This window comes from Prunus dulcis, chromosome 1 (assembly GCF_902201215.1).
Source record: "Prunus dulcis chromosome 1, ALMONDv2, whole genome shotgun sequence".
Classification (NCBI taxonomy): domain Eukaryota; kingdom Viridiplantae; phylum Streptophyta; class Magnoliopsida; order Rosales; family Rosaceae; genus Prunus; species Prunus dulcis.
In genome coordinates this window covers 28523191-28549893 of record NC_047650.1, presented here as the reverse complement: position 1 = coordinate 28549893, position 26703 = coordinate 28523191, and the positions used below count along the sequence as shown (strand labels likewise).

Genomic DNA, 26703 nt, shown 5'->3' with positions numbered 1-26703 from the left:
TGGTGGTGGTTGCCATGTCTGCCACGCTTGTTATTGCCGAAGGAATGCTGGTAGTTATCCTTCCGCTTATGTTGTTGGTTGTCTTGGGCATTCGGGGCAGGGGTAGAATGCTGAAGTGGGGCTGGGGTGGGTGCTGAAGCAGGTGGAGGATCAGCGAAAGTGTTTCGCGCCAGGTTGGCTGGGCCACGCTTGGAATTGAAGTATTCAGCCTTAGCGTGGATCGCCGCCTGCTTCATCAGCTCGGTATATGTGTTTCAACTATTGCTATGAACCAGGTAGCGGAAGTTGGACTCGCGGAGGCCGCTCTTGAAAGCGCCGAAGGCAGCGCGATCGTCAGTGTCTGGGCAGCGGGAGGATTCATGGCTGAACCGAGCTGCATACTCTCGAAGGGGTTCGTCCTCAGCCTGCCGAAGCATATACAAATCGTCGGCAGAGTATAAGCGATCAGTCTGGATCATGAAATGGTCCAAGAACGTCTGCTTGAGACTATCAAAAGAGTTGATGGTGCGGGGGTGGAGCCTGTAGAACCAATTCAGGGCCGCGCCGCTGAGGGTGGAAGGGAAGAGGAGGCACATGCCTTCATCGGTAAGGCCTTTGCATCCAAGGGCAGACTGGAAGGAGTGGATGTGGGTGAGAGGATCCTCCGTGCCAGTGTAGAAAGCGATGCGGAGTGGCTGGATATCTTTCTCCTGGTGGTAGTGGAGGATGCGCTCGGTAAAGGGCCCTGGCCGTGGTTTCGCCCAGAGGGGTTGATTGCTGCGATGTTGCTCGCTTTCCAGGCGCCGGACCTTCTCGAAGAGAAGCCTCATAGCCGGGTCGGCATGAGGAAGAGTTTCGAGCGCCAAAGGCCCGGGGGTGGGATAGACAGGGGCTGGGGAATGTTCCCAATCTTCTGAATTATAGAATTCCCAACTATCCGAGTCCCCGACACCTTCTCCGTTAGGTACGCGGACGGGGGCTGGCGATGGGCCCAGGTGTGCCACCCTTGGGTCCTCGAGTTTGACAGGGATAGGGATCGGCCTTGGCTGACGGTCCGAGATGCGATCCCGGCAATCTTGGTAGATCCTGACTGGCTCATGAGGCCGGTCCTTTGGTGGGGGAACGCAAAGGGGTCGCGACGGGGGTTGCTCCGGATGAAGGTGGTCTTTTCCCTTGCGGATCCTAGAGTTGGCCGGGGAGCTTTGGCTGGAATGCGCTGGCTGGTTCGGCTGAGGATTCCCAACGTTCTGGGTCAGGTTTTGTTGGGCGTCCTGGGCTTGAGCCCTCTCTTGGTTCCGCTTTAGAACACGAAAGTCGTGCTCTAGCTCAGCATTCCGGGTATGAAGATGCTCGTACTTCTCCGACATCTTAGTCATACTATCACGGAGGCGCTCCAGTTCTGCCTGGAGAGAGGCGTCTCCCGGAGATTTCCTTCGGGAAGTACCCTCGCGGGGGGTCTGGTGCTGGGTATCGCGGCTATCCTCGGTCGGCATAGCAGAATGTGGGGGGAAGAAGAGGCGACGGGGCCTGAGGGGTGAAGGAGCCAGCTGGGCTGATAGAGAAAGAAGGGATTCAAGTGTCGAATTCCCGCAGACGGCGCCAAACTGTTGATGCTCAAAATGGCTCGGCCACTATTTGAGTCCAACTTAGTGATTAGAGGTGTTAGGTCTTCAGCAGGGAAGAGGGCTGAAGTCCTTGGGTGAAATGGATTGGTAAGACTTGCAGAAGGTAAAAAGAGGAGAAGCAACCGTTAAGCTTCGGACACCGGTGTGGTGCCGGCCGAAGGCTCTCCGATGCCTAAGTCAGTTACAGGTAGTAATTCTGGCAGAGTAACAGTGAAAGTAGGGGAATGGTCTCTCTGTTTTACCTGGGTACTGTTCCCTATTTATAGGAAAGTGAAAGTGGGAGCTTTGCACAAAGTTCCAATGTGGGACTTTGTGCAAGCCGTTGTGGTGGCGACACATGTCCTGGAGATTAGGTTTGGCATTTGGGAGCTTCGGCAGGTGTCTGGCACCTTGGAAGTGTGTCTTCCTTCGGCATGGGAGAAGGCGTGGTTGCCTTGGTGCTAGTTGCTTTGATGCTGGGTCTGCTCGACCTCGGAAGTGTGTCTTCCTTCGGCATGGGAGAAGGCGTGGCTGTCTTAGTGCTAGTCGCTTTGGTGCTGGGTCTGCTCGGTTCAATATGGTGTAAACATGATGGATTAGCATTTTTGGAATGGAATTCTTATTAAGTCCATGTATATAAATGACCATACAAGTATCTCCTCCCTCGCGATTTATTATTATTATTAGTGGAATATTTGTAATCAGCAGAGCATCTTTTTTGTTTGTTTTGCTTTTTCTTCTTCTTCTTTGATTACTTAATGCAATCAATCAATCAAATTTAAGGATGCTTTCGTCAATTGATGTGACGGGGCATTAGTTAGGGAAATTACATAATAATATTAATATATTATTATTATTATTATGTGAAGGGAAAAGAAAAAGATAAAAGAAAAGAAAACGTCCAATCCAATGGAACGAATGGATACATGCGGCAAATGCGAAGTTGGAACAAAAAAACGTCGATATGAGTGGGACCCACCCAGTAAGAGTAGAGTGTCCACATCCGTTGGAACTTGGACCCGTGCTGTGGAACTCACGTGGAGACCCATAAAACTTAGATTTTGGAACACACAAAGACTCACTCTGCAAAATCACAATTGAATTGAAAATTTACAGATTGAATTAAAGGGGAAGAGGGACGGGAAGGGAAGGCCTTCTTCTTCTTGGACTCGAAGTTAAGACTCAAGAAGAGGCTTAGAGGCTCAGAGGCTCAGAGGTTTAGACTCAACAAGAGATGTCTCTTGTTGTTGTTGTTGTTTTCCTCGACTTGTGTTAGTGGTGTTGTTTTAATGGATCATCCAACGCAACCAGACTCGCCGCCGGTGACTGAGCATGAGGTTTTTGTCGTCGTCGGTTCTGCCACCAATGGTCGTCTCAATCACTCTCGCACTGTGAACGGCTCTATTATTAGTCCAGATACAGACAACAATAATAAGGTTTTACTCCTCACACCAATCGCTTGCCTCTCTCTCTCTCTCTCTCTCTCTCTCTCACGGTTACAACTTATGCCATGTTATCAAATACATCCAATTCAATTGTAGCTTGATCAGAACATGCTACTCCTCTCCTCTGCTCAAATGCTATACCTCAATTACTTGAAAGATTGCTTGGTGTTTCAATTATGACAAACAAGAACCCATTGAACCAACTCAATTAGTCAGGATCAAATTTTAGCTAAGTTGACCATGTTTCCTGCTCTCCTGTTAATCACCAGTGTTGGTTGTATATTTGAATGATGTGGAGCATGGTTCTTCTTGTAAATATCCTCTGATTCAGGGGAAGGGTAGGTGGGAGACTCTGATACTTGCATACAAGACACTGGGAGTAGTGTTTGGAGGGCTTGTCACATCCCCACTCTATGTATACCCTTCGATGCACCTCAAGTCTCCAACAGAAGATGACTATTTGGGCATCTATAGCATTATGTTCTGGACTCTCAGTCTCATTGGGGTTGTCAAGTATGCCAGCATTGCTCTCAAAGCCGACGATCAGGGCGAAGGTACATACAGGCTCACATTTTTATTTTCAAATCATTCGTCCTTAAGTTTATTATGTCTTGTATCTTTTCTTCACATCGAGTGGTTGGTTCCTCTTACACATTTTTAATTTTTAAATTCTTTATTTTTTATAATGACTAGTGTGAATGGATGTGGTTACTCTAGTTTATCGTTTTGTTCTTTCATTTTGCATGCATTACTTACATTTGGGATGCCATAGGGTAGCTGGAAACTTTGGGAGCTGAAAATTGTAGTTCATAACTTCACATATGCATATGCAGAAAGTTGTAAAATCAGCATTGCAAAGCCATGAGTCATGGATAAAAGGAGACATCTTGAGTTTATTCCTAAAAGTTAGACATGTCATCTTTAAGATGTTTATACTGGAGTTATGCTTTAAAAGACCGTTGTCATTGTGCTTTATTTCCAACCATTGAGATTTTGCAGCATGGAAAATGGCTACATGTTTGTCAATTGAAAAACCTCTTGTTTGTCCTTCTGGTGGAGGTATGATCAGCATGTAAATAGGCACGATTTCAAAGATAGCAAAATTGTGAAACCATGGTAGCACGTCGAAGCATATGCTTGTCCAAGTTCACTAATCCCTGGAAATTTGACTTGTGCGACATTAATTGTTTGCAGGTGGAACTTTTGCCCTGTATTCATCACTTTGCAGGAATATGAACATTGGCATGCTTACTTCAAGGTCTGCAAATTCAAGTTCAAGTCTTTCACGCTCTCTCTTGGATGAAGGCACAGAAAAACAGAGTAGGCTTGCAAAGTTTTTCAGAAAAAGTGTAGTTGCTAGAAGGGTGTTGCTTTTTATTGCTATGCTAGGCACGTGCATGGTTATTGGAGATGGTATTCTTACACCTGCAATCTCTGGTATTTCACTGTGCGTTCTGTTTTTCTTTTATTTTGGAAAGTCAGATTTAAAAAATTTCTTTTAACTTTTATAATTTTTATCTCCAGTTTTGTCAGCAATGGATGGAATAAGGGCGCCTTTTCCATCTCTGAGTTCCTGTAAGTATTGTTGTGCATGATTGGAAGTTTGAACTATGACAATGAGCTTTCAATACTGTTGGTCCTTCCAGTAAATTAGGATAAAATGCAATCAAAAGCACCTTTATTCAGATGCCCTTTTTTAAAAGAGCTTATATATAAATTCATCTTAGCAAAAGATATTATTCAAATTCAATCATAAAAACATGGAAGAGAAACAATAGTTGTTATGCGATACATGTTTGTGCTGGGAATGTTAAACCAGGTAGGATAAGAACAAACAGATAGAAGCGATAATTATGGAGGTGAAGGGAAATAAATTAAGTCATGTGATAGTGGGACTTGTGAAATTTCCCAGGAAGCCAGGTAGGTCAGTTTTCTGTTCCGGAAATTGGAGTAGAATTGTTTTAGTGGTATCAGGTTATTGTGGTCTTCTTCGTTCAGTTATTAAATCATATTTGAATTTCTTTGTCATTCTGGTTTATATTTTGCAGCTGTGGTGGAAGCGCTTTCTGCAGTAGTCCTTATCATTCTGTTCTTGTTACAAAAGTTTGGTACATCTCGAGTGAGCTTCCTTTTTTCCCCCATCATGGGTGCATGGACTTTGTGTACCCCACTTGTAGGAATTTATAGCATCATACATCATTATCCAAGCATATTTAAGGCAATATCACCACACTATATCTTCCGTTTCTTTTGGAGAAATGGAAGGGAAGGCTGGCTGCTGCTTGGTGGCACTGTCCTTTGCATCACAGGTGAGTATCATGTTGATATCATGATTATTTAGTATGAAAGATAAGACTTGATTACGTTTGAATCATATGCTCTTAGATATTAGGAAGTCTCAAGTCCAGCCACACAAAACGAAACCGGACTAATTGAATTCATAGCATGGTGAAATTAATAATGAAAATAGTATTTTTCTGTACCTTGTAGTTTGGAAATGATTATTTAATCCGTGTTCCCTGTTTTATTCAGGCTCCGAAGCATTGTTTGCAGATCTTGGCCATTTCAACCGAAGCTCCATTCAGGTTTACCTCCAATACCATCTCTCTGTCTTTAAGGTTCCCTTTTTTTTTTTCTTGTTTTAACTGGCCTTTCTGATATGTTTTCCTCAACAGATAGCTTTCTTGTTTACAATCTATCCATCTCTGGTTCTGACATATGCGGGGCAGACAGCATACCTGATCAGGAATCCAAATGATCATGATGATGGATTCTTTAAGTTTATACCAAAAACGATCTACTGGCCTATCTTTATCATAGCCACATTGGCTGCAACAGTTGCAAGCCAATCTCTAATATCAGCCACTTTTTCTGTCATCAAGCAATCTGTAGTACTTGATTATTTCCCTCGGGTGAAGGTTGTGCACACATCTGCTAGCAAAGAAGGCGAGGTTTACTCCCCTGAAGTAAACTACATCCTCATGATTCTCTGTGTTGTTGTCATACTTGTTTTTGGGGATGGAAAAGACATTGGCAACGCATTTGGTATGTTAAACTTGAAACCGTGCATATTGATATTGATTTCCCTTCAAGAGTCGCAGATTATGTTTACCAATTTATTAACATTTTGGTCAACATGTTACAGAAGTATTTTTTTCATTTTCTGATTATTGCGACAACCTTGTTTCAGGTATTGTTGTCAGTCTAGTCATGCTTATCACCACAATATTACTGACACTGGTAATGATCATAATATGGAGAACACCACCTATGCTGGTTGCTCTTTACTTCTGTGTATTCTTTGTCATGGAAGGTGTTTACGTGAGTGCAGTCTTCACTAAGATCCCTGAAGGTGGATGGATTCCTTTTGCCATATCCTTTATCCTTGCCTTCATTATGTTTGGTTGGTTTTATGGGAGACAGAGAAAATTAGAATATGAGTTGACTCATAAGATAACCTTAGACAGACTTGGTGTGCTATTATCTGACCCTAGTGTTCAAAGGGTTCCTGGATTGTGCTTCTTTTACACCAACATTCAAGATGGCCTCACTCCGACTCTTGGACACTACATTAAAAACATGAAATCCCTTCACCAGGTCACTATGTTCACTACGCTTCGATACCTATTAGTTCCTAAGGTTGCTCCTCATGAGAGGATTGTCGTAAAAAAACTTGGCCTCAAAGGGGTTTATGGGTGTGTTATTCAGTACGGCTATGCAGATCCCCTAAACCTTGAAGGAGATGATTTTGTTAGTCAAGTTACAAATAGCTTGCAGGCACATATACAAAACTGCTCAGGTCTTCCATCCAATCCTTCAGAGATCCAAGAAGAGATATCTGATTTGGAAGAAGCAAGGAGTGCAGGTGTAGTTCATGTTAGAGGAAAGACAAGGTTTTATATTGGCCATAACTGTGGCTGGTTTGATAGAATTATGCTGGCATTTTATGAAGTTCTGCACAGCAACTGTAGGTCGGCTCTGCCTGCTCTAGGGGTGCCTCCGCCTCAGCGGATTGAGGTCGGAATGCTTTATGAGGCTTGAAGGAAGGTTACTATATATATTGGTAGAATATTGAAATAAGATGCTACTTAGATTGGATAAAGTTTTTTTTGTCTTTTTTTATTTTTTGGGTCTGCGATGTGATAAAGTTCTTTCTCATGTAGAAGCAAAACTGTTAGGACACGTAAATAATTTTGTAACACCCCGAATCCAATTAAATTCCCTACTTAAATTATTTGATTTAATTAAATATGAATTTACTAATTTACTTTTGGGGAAGGGGTATTTTGGACATTTTCTTATCTGGAGAGATTTTGGGGCAGCGAGTGGTATTTTTGGATAGATCGTACTGAGATGAGTCCGTAGACACGTAGTGAACTCGATTCGGAGTTGTAACGAAGAAGTTACGAGCAAAACATCACCAGTGGCAAATCCGTAAATATTTCAAAATTGGTTTTTAAAAATATCAGATTTCATCTCTCTCTCTCTCTCTCTCTCTCTCTCTCTCTCTCTCTCTCTCTCTCTCTCTCTCTCTCTCCCCCTCCCCCCTGCGACAAAACCCCTCCCCCAATCGGATTTTGCAGCGTTGTCGCCACCATCGACCGCCGCTCGTGCCAGGATGGGGCCCAATCGAACCGCCATCGCTCCCTCTCTCCTTCCCAACCAAGCCCCGCCCTTGCAACTGCCGAAAACGGCCGGATTGTGTAGAAAACTGGCTGATTTTCGTGAGAATTTCTCGGAGCTCGTTCTCCGTCATCAGGCAACTAATCTTGACGAGTGAGGTATGGATTTCCACCTATTTTTCATGTACTAGTTGATGGTTGAGTATGATTTCATTAATTTTGAGCCTAGGTTAGCCGATTTTATATTTGAAATTCGACCGATTTTGGGATCGCGATTCCGGCCACTTCCAGCCATTTGTTGGGGTATGTCCAAGAACAAGAAATTACTCAAGGCACCCACACGCTGCCGGCCCGTGTGGCTGCACGTGGGCCAGGTAATGGACTGGCATTATGTCCTAAGATGATCTCCTGGTCCTCACGAGTGTGTAGGTACTTTTGGATTCCAATTTGGTTGATGTTCGAACCTCGAACGAATCTCGCCTATCGTGTGATTTATGGGTTCGATAGGTTTGAACCGTTGGATCGTCTTGAATTTAATATATGTTAATCTAGACATCTCTAGGATCATGTAGAAATTCGCGGATCATGAATCGGAGCCCTGGATGTTCCGATTTAATAACTTAAAATTTGCGTTAATCGATAACCGTCCGATTGCGAATGATCCGACCGTTTGATTCGGACCAAACTTGCAGAACATGTTTAGTAAACCTTATTGATCCGATTGACCAAGTTTGGGTAGTTTGACCCCTCAGTTGACCGTGAGTCTTCCGAGGTAGTTTCACCCTTCGAGGAGTCCTAGAATGACCTTATTAACGAGTCTCGACCGTTATTTGAGTTACGTTGACTATGTTTGGATTTTGAGTTTTGTTTTATATTATTGTGTGAATATCTCGGATTATTAGTTAGATAATTGAAGTTATGGAATGGTTGAGTATGAGATATTTGACTGATGGGTTATGATTATTATGAAGTGAGTGAACTTTATTTTCAAGGATAGAAAATTATGCATTATACGGTTAGTTACAGGTATGGTTTTATGTAGAAGGTTTGATTTCGGAAGTTATGAATTTTAAATGTGGTTTGTGTTGTAATATGAAATTAAAGAATTTAAGAGTCGGGTTACAAACGTAAGATTGTTTTAACATCTTATTATATTTGAGAAATTGTGATTTTTTGCTGTTGGAAGAACTACGTGTGGCTTGATCCTTTAGTAAGGGTACGTAGGTAGCCTGGGGTCCCACCCGGGTGCAGCCCTGAACTAAAGTTATTTTGATCTTTGGTTTAATTTCATTATTTGACTTAAGAGCTTTGTTGGTGGTTTTGCTTCGGATTATTTGAAGGCCGAAGGCCGATTATGTGAATTGCATGAAATCATCTTGTGCATGCTGCTGGTTGGTGACATTAAATGTGTTTTAACAGGTTGAGAAATTTTGGGAAATGTCAAATTTACAGGAGAGACTCTGCCGAAATTTCGACAGAAAGTCTTAGTTCTTAGTAAGCGGGCCTAGCATCGGTAAGATGTCGAAAATTCTACAGGATTCGTTCCGGGTTCCAAGGAATTCGGGGCGGGTCCTGTCAAATTTTGTCTCAATGAAAAAAGAAAGAGTGTTGTAAAGTGAGAGATGAAGCTCACATGAATGATGTATTAGTCAAAAGATGAAATAATGATGTTGGATAAGAGTATCATGGTGTCTCCCTTGCCACTAATGAGTGCCATTTGCTTTGTCTATAAATAGACATCATTTTCTTCTAGTAAACACACACCAACGGAGAAGAGAAGAGAAAGAAGAGAAAGTGAGAGGAAAGAAAAGAGAGTGAGAAATTTGAGTGTCTGAGTTTTGTCTGAGAAGAAATCTTGTTAGTATAAACACCATAAAAAGAAAATATAATTCTACTCCCAATATTTAGTGGAACTTCCTATACTCTGTTCATTTTACTTTTATAATACATTATCAGCACGATAGTCTCTCCCCTTTACTTCTAAATTTTATCAGCTCAACACTATGTGGTTGTTTTTTTTTTCTCCTCTCTGTCATATGTCTCCTATCACTTTACTACTACGACGAATGCAAACTTTATTTTTTGTGTTCTCACAAATTTTTATGTTGTTTCATACATGTTTGTTTAATTTATTTCTTTGTAATGTAATTTGGAATGGTGCGATTTTTATACCCTTCCTGTTATTTTATGGTGGTGTAATTTTCATTACTCATCGCATTGTAACACAAACTATCGTAATAAAATGATGGTGTGATCTTAAAACCCATCTATTATAGCTTGAATAGTGGCGCAGTTATATTGCCCACAATATATAATATGTTATATACTTCATATGTATTAGGTGGTGGTTTTATCCCTACATTTATTTTATTAACAGTATGGAGTAGATTTATTACCCATGCGGTAATATTTATTTAAAAATGTGGTGCAGGTTTATCGTCCGCACTATTGTCTTTATTTTTCATTTAAAAGTATGGAGTAGAATTAGTGCCCATCCCAGCACGTTTATTTTATCGCACGTTTACTTTTACTTAAAGTATGATGTGAAATTAACTCTCATACTTTATGAATTTATTTTATCGCACATTTACTTTCATTTAAAGTATGGTGCGGGATTAACGTCTATACAAGCAGCAATTTACTTTAGGAATTTACTTTATGACATATTTACATTTATTTAAAGTATGGTGCGAGATTATTATCCATACCAGCAATTTATTTACAAGCAATTTAATTTATGAATCTATTTTACCGCACATTTACATTTATTTAAAGTATGATGCGGGTATCGTCCATACTAGCAATTTATTTACCAGCAATTTATTTTATGGATTAATTGTGCGGTATGATGAGTTTTTACAGTATACAGATCAGGACTAGAAGCTCCTTGATCCTCATCATACAACTACATTAAGACTTGAAGGTCCTTGATTATGATATTGATATGAGAGCTGGCAGTCTTTTCGGTATTATATTTGTAAATAAGTGATCGGACTTGAAGATTCTTGATCATTGACATGTAAATAAGGACTTGGAGTTTCTTGATGATGTAACAGTACCATATTGGTTAATAGTGACGTACACATGAATAGTAACTGTACTAGCAAATGTACTATATGCATGAATAGACACAAAATTCAAGACTTGATGAATAGTACCGTATACATGAATAGTGACGTATGCATAAATATTAACAATTTTGAGTAAACTATCACTATATACAAAATGAGACATGCAATTCCTTAAACTCATGGATGAACAATTAAATGAGATGCCATAAGTTCATCAAAACATAGACAATTATATAAGGGCCTGAAAATATGAAATATATACAATAAATTATAAAAATGTTCATACCATGAGAATATGTGATTTTGGCCTGAAGTTCAAAATCTGACAATATTGAAAACCTGAAAGTTCCAACAGTTAAATGGACAACCCTTGAGGTATTATTGCAAATTGTGGTACACCACATATTTCTTTGGCATAAGAAAATGATGAATTTAATAAAGTTCGATTTGTTACAATCGACACCTCAAGAAAGAAATATATTTTGTGAATTCCGGTTGTTAAGAATACACCGTGAAATAGATAATATCAGGATAAACCTCAAATGATGAATTGAGGCTCCCCACACATATTTTGTTATATTATATGATTTGGGCCGGAAGCCCATGGATCCAAATATATGAGAGATCCCAAACCTGAAGTTTTGGGTATATAGTAGTTAATGCTCTTCACTACTATATTGCAATATTATCATGGCTTTTACTCAATTTATATTTCATGCCCATTTGAAAAGGGCAAATAAATTATGAGGTCGTGTTTAGCCCGGGCCAGAAGTTCCGGACTCACATGCATTGAAATATGTAATTTGAGAGATTTGATGTGGTTATTTGAACCTATAAGGCACAAGGTTCCAAACCGTCATTTTGAAAAGACATAAAAATCACAGGTGCGCAATTATTATAACAGGAAAGGAGCATACAACAAATAGATTTTTCCACCTGCAAGGAAAAGCAGGCTCTGCAAAATCTATAAAATTACATTATGTTCTGGATGCCTCTGAAGGAAGATGATGGCGCCTCTTAAGCTTAGCCATGAGCCTCTTGTGGTCTCCCAGGAATCCTTTCATTAGAAACCTGCAGCATGTCTAGCCTTCTCAACGTATCAACGGAGTACGAACTCACCAGTTTCAACAAGGCATTATTTTCCTTTTTAAGTTTCTCAACCTCCTGTTGAGATTCATGAAGCATTCTCTGGAGAGACGAATTTTCAGTAGTCAGCTCCTGAACCTCATTTGCTCTAGCACGCAAACGATCAACTATGTTAGAAACAGAAGCAGCACTCTGAATGCTAAAAGCCATTGAGTCATCAATAGTCTCTTCATCAGACCTCATTGATAACAACATTTCATCCATTGGAGTGAGGAAATTCCTTGCTACTATGACAGCAACCGCATCATTCATCATCACAGAATCATTAACCATGAGATGACGATTTTGGGATACAAAGGATGGACGCTAGACTTTGGTGTCACGAGTTGTGTTGGGAGCAACATTTAAATCAAGATGGTTTGGGCAAGAAGTAGAGGAAGCCATTTTAAGAAGGTTTCGAGGAAAGTCTTAGAAAAACTGAAGTTTCAGAAAATGAAAGGAAGTTGAGTTGAAACGCATACTCCAATCAAGTTTTGCAGAGGCAATATCTATAGGCGGAAATATGGCTACAGTTTCCAGGATCCCAATATTATCTCGGATCCCCATATTCTCTTTTTCTTTCCCAGATTCCAAAACTTCATGCGGCCTCCATTAATGTTTGTCGGCACTTTCGGCGTTCTCAAGTATTATTTTCGTCAAAGCTGATCTTGCTTTGTGGATTTCACGGAGCTACTTTTTCAAAAGCACCCCGAGAACCTTGCGAATTTCTGTGGTTAATTTGAAATTCACCGGTTCTACTTATTCCTCTTATTTGTGTATAAATATGTTACTAACGAAATTTTCTTTGCAGAAAACATCCAGTTTTCTCTATACCTAGTGATGCGATATCCACTTGTTTTTCTTATCAGTGAGCACTCAATATGCTCGAGAAGCAAGACTATCTCTGATCATCCATTCAGGAAGCGAGACTATCCCTGATCACGTTTTCGCTACATCAGGGAACTGTGAAGGCGACCATATGCTCTAATCTCCTGAAGTTCTTCTAGACTAGGAGAAATGAGAGTTTGTTGTCTGCTCTCATCAGCTTCCTCCCTGATTGCTTACCTTACCTTGCAATCAATATCACAATTTTTGTATCTTTTCTTTCTTTTTATAACTCTCTGTTCATAAGGGATTTTATTTCTTTAGAATGAACATCCGAAGAAAGAATCCATGAAGTGATCCTAACTCTGAGGGTTATTTGTTTTGACAAAGACAAAAGAGTTGTGATTTTTGCTCTTGCAGGATAAACTAGATCATCAAACATTACATTGTATTTGCTGAATCGATACGAGCTTGGAAGATATTTGAGCAAAGTCTCTCCCACCTAAGGATGTAAGCGATACTTATGTTATTTCATACTTGTACTCTTATTTTGATATTTTGTACAACATCCTTGAAGGTAACCAAATGGGGAGATAAGGCTGTTCCACAAGAACGCCATGCAAAGGACCATTCCAGAAGAATGACTTGCATTATAGATCATTCCAGAAGAACGACTTGTATTATGACCATTCCAGAAGAATGGCTTGTATCATTCTGATATGTATTCATGAATTATTAATGCAAATTTCACAGATTGCAAGATGAATACATTAATGATACACTGCATAGATTAAAATCCCATAAGAACAGAACATGGGTATAGCAGTGATCAATATGATGCACGCCTGTTGCGTAGCAAATGATATGGATTGAAGTCCCGGAAAGACAATCCTTTAACATGTCAATATTGATACGTGCACGCCTAATGTGTAGCAAATTATATGGTTTAAAGTCCCAGAAGGACAATTAAATTAACATGTATGTATTAATCTGTGGTATGCCTGCATCGTGACAGATATATGGGTTCTAAATGTTCCAACTCCCTAAATGGAGATTATCCACGCCCTATTGTAAAATAACGCTCCATTGGAGGTTATGATCCACATTCTCACATAATTCATCTTATAAGAGATGTCTGTCTGGAAAGAGAAAATAAAAGCCTCCTGAAGTGGCTTGGGTACCCAAAAGCAAAGAAATGCTTATAATTGATGCATGCGCATGCACATGAGAATGGTGGGATCATGAATTGATGAATGACAATTTTTGATTTTGGAGTAGCTACTCAAATCATCAATGGGCTGTGTTGATTGGAACCACGTTCTATTATTAAATGTCGACAATATCATTGGCCAAAATGGAAAGAGGCAATTCCATTATAGATGAGAATGAACGTGAAAGAACAAACCCACAGTATGAACCCCAAAAGATGTTAATACTGAAAGTTATACTTGGGTGTTCGGAATAAAAGGGAATATACCCACTTTGTATGACACAATGTTTCTGGCAGAAACAAGGAATGTTGGGTTTTCTCCATATTTACAGATTCAATTGTGCCCCCTTATTGCACATTTACGGAGACCAACATGTTATCTTTAAGGGTTATTAAATGCACGGAGCATATCTCCAGAAGCGATTCCCTAAAGATGTATAAATAGCTGGGTTAAAGCTATATAATGTGTCATAAAGTTTAATCCCTTAAACAAAATCCCTGAAAGGATTGCAATTGCATGAAGCAAGTCCTTGAAGGACATGTGCTTGAAGCACAAAATCTGTACTCAATACTAATGTGCATAAATTCCCTCAGTGAGTACATTGATTATAATATGTTTGCAACACATTAAAACTCCTGAAGAGTTCAAGAAATATTTGTCTCGGCCTAAAGATTGAGCATTATGCCAACGAGATTCTTGCTTATACTAAGAAGATATTGAAGCATTTTTATATGGATTATCCGTTGGGCACTTAAATAATTTTCTGGAAGTGTACTAGACCGAATATTATATTTTTCAGATAGAGCTCAGCTCCATCACTACCACTTTTGGGATGATGTGAGACATATTTGATGCTATCTCTGCAAAACACCATATATGGGCATATTCTTTTCAAGTGAACTTATAAATAGTCCAGATTTTGTTAAATGCGAGGGACTCTGAAAATTTCTATGGTCGCTTACTAGAAAAGGTTAGTCATGAAGATTTCAGGGGGAGCATCCAACAATATTACAAGATTGACTCACAGAAGCAGTGTCAACAGATGATCAACAATATGGCTTAAAGATATTTTTCCAAGCATCAGGGGGAGCGTGCTATCAATAAAGACCTTCACACACTGTACTCTTTTTCCTTCTTCCAGGTTTTTATCCCACTGAATTTTTCCTGGCAAAGTTTTAACGAGGCAGTGTTGCACATACACAGAAATTTATGTTATACATGGTTATATACTCTTTTTCCTTTCGACCAGTTTTTGTCCCACTGAGTTTTACTAGCAAGGTTTTAATGAGGCAACATAAGCGCATTTAACATTATCCTTATGTCCCAAATAAAGTTGTACTTTTTTTCCTTCGCTTAGGTTTTTCCCCATTGGGTTTTTCCAAGCAAGGTTTTAATAAGGCAACTAATCTAGGGACATGTGGTCTCCAAGAAGGAGTGTTGTAAAGTGAGAGATGAAGCCCACATGAATGATGTATTAGTCAAAAGATGAAATAATGATGTTGGATAAGAGCATCATGGTGTCTCCCTTGCCACTAATGGGTGCCATTTGCTTTGCCTATAAATAGACATCATTTTCTTCTTGTAAACACACCAACGGAGAAGAGAAGAGAAAGAAGAGAAAGTGAGAGGAAAGGAGAGAGTGAGAAATCTGAGCGTCTAAGTTTTGTCTGAGAAGAAATCTTGTCAGTGTAAACACCATAAAAAGCAAATATAATTCCACTCCCAATATTCAGTGGTACTTCTTAACTCTGTTCATTTTATTTTTATAACAAAGAGATCATTATAACAATTTTGAAGGCCCAAGTCGATTTTTATACTACTTGTTCATGCTCAGAAGTAGAAACGATTTTGATAGAATAACAAAAGAAAGAAATTACAATCACTTGATAGAAACATTTTCTCAAGATATCTTCCAAACTGTTGGGGTCGTTGCTTCGGATGTTGTTCCCCCGCTGTGAAACCAGTTGGTTCAGTAGTTTTGGTCCTTCCCAAAACATTAGTCTCGGTTGCTGGAATGTGAGGTTGGGCCAAGTCGTCTCCCATGATATAATAAATTAGAATCGTCGGACTTTGGGGATGTTCAATAATCAATTCAAGCTCAAGGAGCACGGCGGAAAGAGAGCCTACTTGGTGAATCAATTCTCACTATTACATCATCCTCACCACCTGATTCATCACTGGAATAATCTTCCACTACCGCATGACTCTTATGAGGGTCTCTACTTTGCTCCCCCGGTTCTGGAGGACTCATTTGTCCAGTGAATTTTCTCACTTCAAGGTTCTTTCTGACAGTTGTAGCCCCTTCTGATCTGACAGAAACAAGCGGACGGCCATGATATGATGGAACACTCGGATATGAGACATTATGGGGAGGGCCCTGATATGCTGGAACACTTGGATATGACACGGTGTGTAATGGCTTAATGCGACCACTTCTTGGAAAACTTCTGTTACGCCGCCGGACATTCACCTTTGTGGAACAACATAAGAGAAGAAGTTAGTCAATAGGAAGAAGACCTAAATTTCCATCAAACATGACTTTCAAATATCAAATGTGTCTTCCAAAGAGAGAGGAAGCAAAATTAAAACAGTTTTGGATGATGACTATCTTAAAAGCTTTTGGATTGAACTGTTCTTTGGAAGATAGATAAACTGTCTGAACCAACAAAAAGATAAAAGAGCCTCAAAGGTTGTATAGGTTTCAAAATCCCATATACATATTAAAAAAACCATCATTATATCCCAAAGCACTAAAGAACATGATAAAGAAACTGAACATACCATGCTGCCATAAATGCTCCACTGCATTGCCCTTGCTGACAAGCTATTAGCTTCCAACTCAATCCCTTCAGGGTTCTGCATTTGTTGCTTTGCCTTGTAGAAATGTTCAGGCCAACTCATAAGACCACTATGTTCTCCGCTAATAGATCTATGGGGGTGATCAACTGCATGTGATACAAATGAGGATGGCCTTCTAATTAGAGTACTGTCAGATTCAAATGCTGCAATGTCGAATATAATCACTCTTGATCTTGTTTCAACAAGATAACTGGATCCTCGATGAGAAAAACTGGCTCCCTTGGTGCCTGTTATCATCAATCAGAAACAAAAGGGTTAAGGATCCTCTTGCGCATAACCAGCTATGATAATAAGAAACAGCAATCCGATGATTAATGCAACTCAACCACACTACACAACATATTTCGGGCTTATGGCAAGGTCTGAACCATGCCAATGATTAATGCCAACACTACACGACATATAAACACAAGTTTATATTACCTGATGCTTCCAGATTTGGGAAGCTTTGGTTACCATGTGGGGGCAACAGAGGAGCAGGTGATGTGATCAGTTCTTCTTGGACACCTTTGGTTTTAACAAAACCTTCTAATAGAAACCCAATGGAACGGTAAGGAATTTCAAAAGATTCTCCTCTTATGTAAATGGTCATCATTGACCTTTCTGCAACAAGAGCTCTCAAATCTTGCATTGCCATTTTCTCAAATATTTGTGGAAGGAAAAGTTTCACAAGAGCAATGGCACTTTCCTAAAAATAAGTCAAACTAAATAAAATCAGTTACATCGTAATAAATCCATAATATTTTCCCAAATTCATGTCATCATATTGTAATTTCACATTTGCCATACATGTTCCACATGTAAAGGTCAAAGACAAAAATATTGACCTTTTGTTTTAGAAGTTAATAACAATAAATACAGCCCTACAAGTTTTGGCAGATGCAACAAGGTGAAATTTTAAGTAAGAAAATACCTGCCAGAGGAAGTGTTCTACTGAGGGATCCGACTGAAGCACTGAAAGTATCTTGTGAGTTTCAATGCAAAAGCAGAGAACCACAGAATCTGTGATCATGTCACAAATGTAGGGCTTTCCGGTTAGCACTTCATATAGTCCCAAAGTACTCCCATGAGTAAAAGTTGGATGCAGCGAGTGCTTGTTTTTTATGCTTTTACTTATCCACTGCCAAAAATAATTCTCATCCATGATATTGTCCATGAGGAAATAAAGAAAATGTTTCGCATGAGAGTTTTAATTACCTTGACTACCCCAGTGGAAAGAAGCCAAATACCAGTAGGCTTGGAGCCCTCCCTGTAAAGTGTCACCCCACGCAATTTCATTGTTTCCTTAGTAGAACCTTCAAGTGGTTCACGAACTGAAGGAGGAAGAGCCCCCATTAGAGGATGGAGACTAATCAAATCATTTATTTTGGGAATCTTTACTAATGGGGGATTCCTTAGAAGCTTTTTCAAGTCAGTCTGCATGGAAATTAAAAAAAAAAGATTCTAATATCATGAAAGAGTGATGCACAAACTAAATAGTAATAAAGGACAAACAGTCACCAACAGACCTGGACGGCATCATGAAGATGAAGCATCTCTTTTTCTTCCAATAGGCCAACCTTCTCAAGGTTTTGGAGATAATCAATTAAATGGTTTAGAACTGAGTACGTCACTTGTCTTGTTTTCACAACACGCAAAACCTGAAAATTCCAAATGTATTCATACGTACAAGACAATCTCATGCTAAAATAATCTTCCCAAGCAAGGATTCAGTGAGAATTTCTTTAACCATATGTATGGTAGGTTCAATGGACTTTGGATAAAACAACTCCAACTAGAATCCAACACAACTTATCATCATAGCACATTGTGGGAACCAAATTAAATCAAAACCCTAGGTCAAATATTTCCTTCAATTTGGGGATTATTTGACCTAATTGGTTACTCAATTAAATTGGGAGTTACCTAATTAAATTGGGATTGATTTGATTCCTACCATAATTAGGGATTTGATTTAAATCAAATCCCTAATTAATCCAATCTCGCCAAATCGGGAGGAATAATTCCTTTCCATCTACGGAATTATTCCTCTGAAACCCTAACCTCTGAGGCCCCTATAAATAGATAGTTACGCACAAGGGTTGAGGTATGTTTAAATTCCTATTGAAACTTTGCAGAAATTATCCCTCACAAACCCTAACCGCCATACTCTCTCTCTCCCTTTTACACAAGGCTCCGGCCACCACTCACGGCTCGGCCACCCGGTTTACACCTTACATATATATCTCCGTACCCTATTTAGCTATTGTTTTCTCTACGAATCAATTGAACTAACTTAGGCATCAGAGGGGCTTTGGCCAACACCCCCGGGTGTGGTCCTCTTATTTGGATCTATTTTGCCGGGAGAAAGAGGCGGCGAAGAAGAAAGGGGAATCTTTCAATCGAATATTCTCGTGGGAAGAAATCGCTCCCACACACACCATATGGAAACTTAACTAACAAACCTGAGGAAATGTGACACGAACATCTTCAAGAAACTTTTTTGCTTCTTCTCCTTCTGCCTCACTTTCATTAATGACGATAGAAGCAACTTCACTATCACCTAAATAAATCAGCAGATGTAGAATAATTATATATTTTTCAAAATTTAGGGTTACCACAATAACCAAAACAATTTCCATTCCTACATGACAAGGGCAAATATCATGAAGAAAAGCATGTAGGGTAGAAAGTAAATTTCCATTTCAAAATAGCCAAAGCAATTACCAAAAAAGGTGTTAACTAGTAAGGAAGACTATCACCTATAAAGTCATGAAGTTGCTGCCTTGCAATTCTATGGGCACGAAGAAAGGAAGCACAAATGTAACATGCAGATTCCAGCCTTTGCACAGTGAAATAGGTTACCAACTTCTGTGGGCAAATGCTTGTTTTATGGATCTTGTAGTAATTCGGGAAATGAACATGAGCTTTTAAACCTTTCCAGTCACACAGAGGCTCATCTGAAACCAAGTCAATTGCTTCGTCTACTGATTGCATCAAAATATTTGCAGTAGATTGTGTAATCCTTCCCTCATCAAGCATGCTCCAGTAAGCAGCTTGTACTCCTAAGACAATAAATGGTTTTGTATTAGCAAATGAGGTCACAGTTAGACATAGCAACCTTTAATTTTCACACCATGGCTGGATCTATGGGAAGTTATGCATCAAAATGATCTCAAGGAGTTTCTTTCCAGGAAACAAGCGTCTTTAAGCATTTTAGTTGTATGTTTACAGAAATCTATGAAATATAAATGCCTAAGCTTGTAAGCATTGCACGTAAGTGTATCAGGGACTGAAATATAAACACTAACAAATTTACCATTCAAAAGACGTTCGCGTATATCCTTCAAATTTGTAAGATCCCGATTATTATCTCTTTCAGATGCAGCATGAGGGTGTACATGTTCGCTATCAACATTATTTAAGCTTGCAATATATCCTTTCACTGTGGGCCAGTCAGCCGGTCCCAATTCCTCATCATCTCCAAGATCACCAAAAGCCTCTAATGCTTTGTTCAACATTTCATATTTTGTATACTCCAGTACACGCCTCTATTATAAAACAAAAGCATATACATATAAATTCATAACAGGAATGCCTTTCTGGAGCCATTAATAAAAAATGTGCTTTATTTGGTTCTTGTGGAATGTATAGAATTCAAAGTATAACAGATTCACCAATAAAGAATAAAAGTGTTTGAAATTTGATGTAAACTCGAATAAAATACTATAAAATATAAATCCGGGAGATATATTTAGTGTGAGAGGAACCCAAGCTGTTGGTGATATACCTAACAATGCTTGAAGGCAACTGAACTGTAATATCATGCATTCTTTCCGACAAGTGAACCACATAAACACCATACTGCTCTTACGTAAGTAAATCAAATCGTTCACATCATCTCGATTGTTGGACCTTGACTATCTCAACTTAAGAGAATACAAGGATCAATTTTAGGTCACTGACACATTGGATCCTTACCAATAATGTTGAACGCCTAACATCACTAACCTACTGCTATGCTAATCCACCCATAGATCTTGTTGTGCAGTTAATAATATAATCTGTTTTGGAGTTTTCAGATTGTATCCACCAATCCCAGTGTTGGGAAAAGTGCCCAAAGATAGACCACCTGTAACTAAGCTTGAAAATTACAATGTACTTTCATATGGGTTTAGAGCTGCACGACATAAATATTGAGCAATTATTTAAAAATTATAATCCCAAAACAAAGAAATGGAGACATAAAGCCGTACAGGGAGAATGCAGCATATAATTTGGGGGACAGTTAAATCCTCACCTTGGCTGCTGATAGCTTGTCCATATCTAGAAGGCGTAAAACAAATTGTGTGGTTGAACCATTCACAATTAGTGTCAAGAAGACGATTCCACCGGTGAAGAAAACAAACTGCAGAGGTGAAAACGATTCTATGTTGATGTATAAAAAAAACCAGCTTTAATAATCATATAAAAAAATGTCTCTGAATGGGTGTGCGTTCATGTTCCGTAGGCGTACCAAGAATCCTGTGTCAGAACTGAGAAGTGAAGAGCTGTCACTAGTACGCTACAAGAATAAAGGAAAATAAATTAGAAGCAATACAAATCATCAGCATTCAAAGAGAAAAAAGGGAAAAAAAATTGTATAACATATAAAATAAAAACTGGTTCCTTTTGTAACTAGTGGAATTGCACAGACTACACAATCACTGAATGTTTGACACAGCAAATCAGGTGAGTAGATGTGTGAATGAAATATTTCCTCAGCAAAAGCATCAATAATGGAGGTTTTGCAAAGTCCTTGTTGGTTCATTGAGAACGTTTTGTAATGCACCATCCAACTTAAAAGCAAACAATTAGTGAAACTAAGAACACAGTAGAGATTTTTAACCACATGGTGCTAATGAAATTTGGCCATACCAACAAGGTAGAGTAAATTTTCCCTTTGTATAAAATTAAATCTTAATTAACGACAGCTTGCCTTGACTGACAGTGAAAGTGACAATGCTACAGCCCCTCTCAGACCTGACCATATAAGGATTATAGCCTCTTTCCAATCCAAACCATAGCCAAAATACCGAAGCAAGGGAAACGACACTCCAACAACTATGAACCGGGAAACTTGTATGTAAACATAGAGAAGAATGAGATAGGCCCAAGAATATCCTGAAACAAAAACATTTAGAGTTACAGAGAGTTGAGAATAATAAATAACTAGTCTAACTGTGTAAGCATTAGTAGTATGGAACTGTATTTTTCCTAAGTTAACAGAAAGATAAAAAAGCTTAATATATAGTCAACTAAAAAGTCAACCATTCCTATGGTAGGGAACCTATATTGAAGGATAAGAATATAGTACAGGAAACAGGTAGACAAGTTGAAAAAATATCTATCAGAACATATGACATAAAAACTAAATATTTAAAAAGTCAAGCAGCAAAGTTAAAGAGCTAAGTGTGCAGAATATCAAAGAAATAATGCGGGAAACAACAAAAATATGCAAAAATGCAAAGATCGACCATCCTTTGTATTTTCGCAGAGTCCACACCTGATCGGCCCTATATATTATATATGTGTGTATGCGCATCCATCTCTGTGCAATTATGACCAAGCATGTACATAAATTTATGCATGCAAAAATGAATACATAAATGCATCTCTGTATTTCAAAAAGTAAGGATTACCATTTTCAAGAAAATTTTCACCGCTAAGAACTCCTTCAGCTATAACAACTCCACTGAAAAGCATAGGAGAAAATATGTGTTTTAACATATGTAGCTCATGATCAAGCACATGGTACCAAACAAGTGCTAAAAGTTAGTTATGCTGATTTCCTTTTATTATTGGCACCAAACAAAATGGAATTTAAGAGCGTTGGATTATGCACTTACCTTAAGATGAAAATTAAGGTATTAGCAATATAAGCAACCATTTCCCTGCGAAAAGATGCCTAAAGCATGAGCACATAACATTTTATAAAGAGTAGATTGAAGGAGACATTTTTGAGCTCGCATTTTCTTTATGGACCTTATATATCTCTACCAAGTTCCACCAGCATGCCATAAATCACTGACAGGTATACTCCAATAAATGTCTAAATTAGTTATTGGCATACTTCGGACAATAGACAATGTGTATTGCTTAGAAAATCCCTAATTCACATATTTCTTGTATCTTTCTGTTCGAGAGAGTAAAAACAACAAAGATGAATCAAATCATCACTTGGAACTTTATTTAATCAAATAGATTGCTCTAGATCAAAGAGATAGCGAGCGACAACCACAAGACATACCAGAAATGATGTAAGCTTTGTTGGCTTTCACCCTTAAAAGCTGTCCTCGCAACCGCAGCATAAAACCTGTCCACAGATTATAATATTAAGCCAAATGTATTCTCCAGTGTGCAATGAAATCTTATTGAGCATTCCAGCTTACATTCCTAAAGTCATCACCGTCAAGACACCAGACACTTCAACACCCTCTTGAGCCTGTTGCACCCAAATAAAAACCTCAGTTTTTCCATAAACAAATCATGCAAATTTTTTTTTTCTTTCTAGATATGTGAAATGCATTATAAATTCAGAAATATGTTTACTGTAAAAACATCAACCTTCTTTATGCTTCAAAGAATCCGTGTGAAAAATAGTTTATAGTTGACAGATTGCAATGGTTATTTTGAAAATTTTATACATCGAACAGGCACAAAAACATCAAAAAATAAAAAAGACATAAATTTGGAAAGGATCGTACGTAAAAGTAGTCAACTATAGCATTTGTATGACAGGTTTCAATAGTAAGAATTTAGCACGAAATTCATATGAATATACTGACATACCAACCAGAACTTAGGAATAATAATCAAATGAACCTAAAAAATGAAGCATCCCATTTTTTGAACATACAGTGAAGTAAGCAACGTAGCTGACAGCAAGTGTTAGTGTGATCTCTATCACAGTGTCATTGAAAATGAACCCGAGCCAGAGGACAGATGCTATACCATAAGCAAGACCAATGCCTACACTGGACGAATAAAAGCGTTATATAACCAGAAGAAATCTGCCATCTTTGCTCAAAGAAATAAGTGAGACATACGCTCCAAGTGAGACTTCAGATAGAAATTTAATTATTTCCACCCAGTCATAGCTTTTTCCCAGAACCATTCGATAAAATAGCTGATAAACCACAATTGCTGTCCTGGAAGAAATTAAACACATTCAGATAAGAGGAAATATGAAAAGCATAATTACTCAAGATTGTAAGTAACAACAACAGCAACCACCCATGGGTTTTACCTACACAAAATATTGAAGAGTAGAGAAAAGAGATTATCTGACTAGAAATAGTGTTAGGTCACTGAAAATCTATACCCATCATTCATCAAGGATTCTCCCTCAATTATTGTACTCAGTTTTTTGCTTGCACCAAGCTCTTTTAATAGTGCAACAACAGCCACAGGATCAGTAGCGCTGAGAAGCCCGCCAAGCAACAATGATGTTTTCCAACTCCAGCCATAAGGGAAAGTGAGCTGCAGTTGTATATCACAATATAATTATATAGCACAAACATATAGTCTAATTAACAAAGTGTAGGATACCTTCAAAGCAGATCCAAGGCAGAAAGTTGATATTAGAACACCGGGACCAGCCAGTATAATCATTTGTACCATACACCTCTGCATGAAAAATGGAAAAAATCTGCCAGTTCATTTCATGTCTGACACAATTTCAAATTGAACAGTGACTTTGCACGAAACTACAAGCTAGAATTGCACCAAAAGAAAGTTTGTTCTTCTTATTTGTATAGATGTGTCTCAAACTGTCATTGATTGTGTGAAGCCATAACCACAGAATTGTGAAGTTGGTTTTGAAAAATGCATAGCAGCCTTATAATTTACGTGCATTTCACAAATAGAAATTATAGGACCATGAAAAGGAACCTTTATTTGGTGCACTTCCATAGAAAACGAACTCTCAAAAAGAAGGGCGGGAAGAAAAACAGCCAATAGAAGGTCAGGATCAATATTTGCCCCTGCACAAAAAGAGGAACAGTAAAACTGTTTATAAGAGGTGGAAGAAAGAAACCAGTCCAAGTCAAAGCCTACAATAGGCGTTGCAGTACTATGTCAGCAGAAAGATGTAGCTGGAACTTACAAATTCGAATGCCTTCCCCAATCTTCCCCATTTGATGATGTGTACCATATTCTGCATGTCTTGGATCGTTAATTAAATTGGAACAAACAATTCAACAACAGATGAAACCAGTTGCAATGCCTAGAATTTTCACCAAAGCAACTCCCAATGAATTTTTTTTTTTTTTTTACAATATAACTAAGGACACAAGCGAGAGTATCTATCCACCATCTGATATGGGCAGACAAAGAATAAAGTAATTTTCTGTCCCATAAAGAATTCATTCGATTATTCTTGTCCTGCTACCGGTAGTTTTTTTTTTATTATTGGCCCCAGCAAATCACCCAAAACCCACTGACTTTTGACGGTCTTGACAAATTCCTGAGCCAGGCCACGACTATTACTTTTTTTTTTTTTTCCAGAAGGCCACTACTATTCCTACAAGTAAGAAAAAACCCAAAAATAAAAGCAAAATGCTCTTAAATTTATTTATTTATTTGTCAATAATCAAAGCACTGAAACCAGCAAAGCTGAAAATTTAACAACTTAGTCGGAAAATTGAAATGATATTCTGCATGCTAATGCTAAAATATTAAAGTGCCAAGAAAAAAAATGTAAATGAAGAGAGTGAGGGGGAGAGAGAGAGAGACCTATGGAACCGAGGGCAATGCCAAGGATGAGCAAAGCCACAGTGTAGGGTACTCTGGTACCACGCAACAGATGCCTGCAAGCGATTCCTAACACCAAACACAGCCCCACGAATGCCACTGCGTCCGTTGGATCCGATGTCGTTGATGATGAGCTTTCTTCTTCTTCCTCTGCCCCCAATATTCTGTACGGTAACTGCCATTCTGTCACCGTCGCCATTTCTCAAATTTAATTTCAATTTCAACTCAAGCAGCTTTCACTTTTGATTAAGCAGCAGACCAGTGAGCTGCTGTTGTTGCCAGTCACACGCCAATAAGAAAACAGAACAGTTTACACACAGTTGTGTGAGCTCAGCTCAGGTGCTCCCCTCTGATAACAGAGAGAGAGAAAAGAGAGTTGAACAGTACTTTAGAGAGATTTGTATATTGATCTTTCATCATGACTGATTACAATAATGACTCTGATATATAGGGCATCCACAATGGACTCTTTAAACCATGCTCTCTATCTATTTCTTAAAATATGGAGATTTTAGGTGCTCTTAAATCTGAGAAGAGGTAAATAACTTCCAATTACTCCCTATAATTTATTTGCTATTTTATTTAATGAGTATTTCAAACCTTTATTTAATGCTAACTTTTATATATAATAAATATTAACCAATTAAAAAAAGTTATAGTATTTATGACTCCCTAAACTATAGAATATAATTGAAGTTTAAATTTTATAGAGAGCCCGTAAAATAATTTTTATATGTTTTAAATTAAAATTTAACTAAAAAATAGAGAGCATGATTATAAATGCTCTTAATCTTGAATTGATAACAACCTAACTAACATCACGTGGTGTCACATGCTTTGACACTAACTAACTCCTCACTATTATTACAGTTATCACCCTCCCCCTCCCGCTTTATGTGCTGTTAAAAAAATGATCAAAGTGAAGTGCGCAATGTGACTGTACTTTTGCTTTCTTAAACGAATCCGAGATTTTATCAATACACATACGCACATTTCAAATTGTAATTCTCAGGAAATAAGGCAAGTATTTTTCAATAGCTTTCTTTGTGTCTTTCATTAGAGTTAGAAATGTCATATATAATTTTTATTTGTTCTTACTTGGCTTTACAATGAATCATTTACCTTTTTCGCAGCTAGTTGTGGTTTATGCCAACACCACAAGGAATAAGATAAATTCCTTGTGTTCTGAA

General features: G+C 38.5%; 2 protein-coding genes across 4 annotated transcripts; one reads left to right on the top strand and one right to left on the bottom strand.

The window, feature by feature from the left end:
* The first annotated feature begins 2652 nt into the window (after nucleotides 1-2652).
* On the top strand, nucleotides 2653-7262 carry LOC117616676 (probable potassium transporter 17). The gene is made up of 8 exons (XM_034346065.1): nucleotides 2653-3019; nucleotides 3360-3582; nucleotides 4223-4465; nucleotides 4553-4603; nucleotides 5077-5337; nucleotides 5561-5613; nucleotides 5704-6073; nucleotides 6219-7262. Exons 1-8 carry the CDS (start codon nucleotides 2873-2875, stop codon nucleotides 7067-7069), a joined length of 2199 nt encoding a protein of 732 aa, XP_034201956.1. The 5' UTR covers nucleotides 2653-2872; the 3' UTR covers nucleotides 7070-7262.
* An 8348-nt stretch (nucleotides 7263-15610) lies between these two features.
* On the bottom strand, nucleotides 15611-25923 carry LOC117633652 (sodium/hydrogen exchanger 7). Of its 3 annotated transcripts, XM_034367321.1 has the most exons (23): nucleotides 25496-25923; nucleotides 24867-24917; nucleotides 24653-24744; nucleotides 24311-24388; nucleotides 24084-24241; nucleotides 23809-23910; nucleotides 23619-23736; nucleotides 23152-23204; nucleotides 23010-23075; nucleotides 22609-22653; nucleotides 22402-22454; nucleotides 21699-21883; nucleotides 21237-21284; nucleotides 21021-21128; nucleotides 20040-20271; nucleotides 19483-19785; nucleotides 19186-19283; nucleotides 18250-18381; nucleotides 17939-18157; nucleotides 17655-17861; nucleotides 17165-17429; nucleotides 16664-16968; nucleotides 15611-16352 (listed from the first exon to the last, which is right to left on the bottom strand). In XM_034367321.1, exons 1-23 carry the CDS (start codon nucleotides 25710-25712, stop codon nucleotides 15981-15983), a joined length of 3507 nt encoding a protein of 1168 aa, XP_034223212.1. In that variant the 5' UTR covers nucleotides 25713-25923; the 3' UTR covers nucleotides 15611-15980. The 3 variants fall into 3 exon arrangements, with proteins under 3 accessions (XP_034223212.1, XP_034223221.1, XP_034223229.1); XM_034367330.1 differs by lacking the exons at nucleotides 24311-24388; nucleotides 24653-24744; nucleotides 24867-24917; nucleotides 25496-25923 and having other exon boundaries at nucleotides 23809-23905; nucleotides 24084-24199; XM_034367338.1 differs by lacking the exons at nucleotides 24311-24388; nucleotides 24653-24744; nucleotides 24867-24917; nucleotides 25496-25923 and having other exon boundaries at nucleotides 24009-24123.
* Between the last annotated feature and the right edge of the window lie 780 nt (nucleotides 25924-26703).

Excerpts from the sequence above, each read along its gene's own strand:
- LOC117616676 (XM_034346065.1), top strand. The coding sequence starts at position 2,873 with ATGGATCATCCAACGCAACCAGACTCGCCGCCGGTGACTGAGCATGAG. Across the intron at positions 4,604-5,076 it reads TTTTCCATCTCTGAGTTCCT|CTGTGGTGGAAGCGCTTTCT; the intron begins GTAAGTATTGTT and ends TATATTTTGCAG. Across the intron at positions 5,614-5,703 it reads TCAACCGAAGCTCCATTCAG|ATAGCTTTCTTGTTTACAAT; the intron begins GTTTACCTCCAA and ends TTTCCTCAACAG.
- LOC117633652 (XM_034367321.1), bottom strand. The coding sequence starts at position 25,712 with ATGGCGACGGTGACAGAATGGCAGTTACCGTACAGAATATTGGGGGCA. Across the intron at positions 20,272-21,020 it reads ACAAGCTATCAGCAGCCAAG|AGGCGTGTACTGGAGTATAC; the intron begins GTGAGGATTTAA and ends GTTTTATAATAG. Across the intron at positions 16,353-16,663 it reads GGAGCATTTATGGCAGCATG|GTGAATGTCCGGCGGCGTAA; the intron begins GTATGTTCAGTT and ends TGTTCCACAAAG.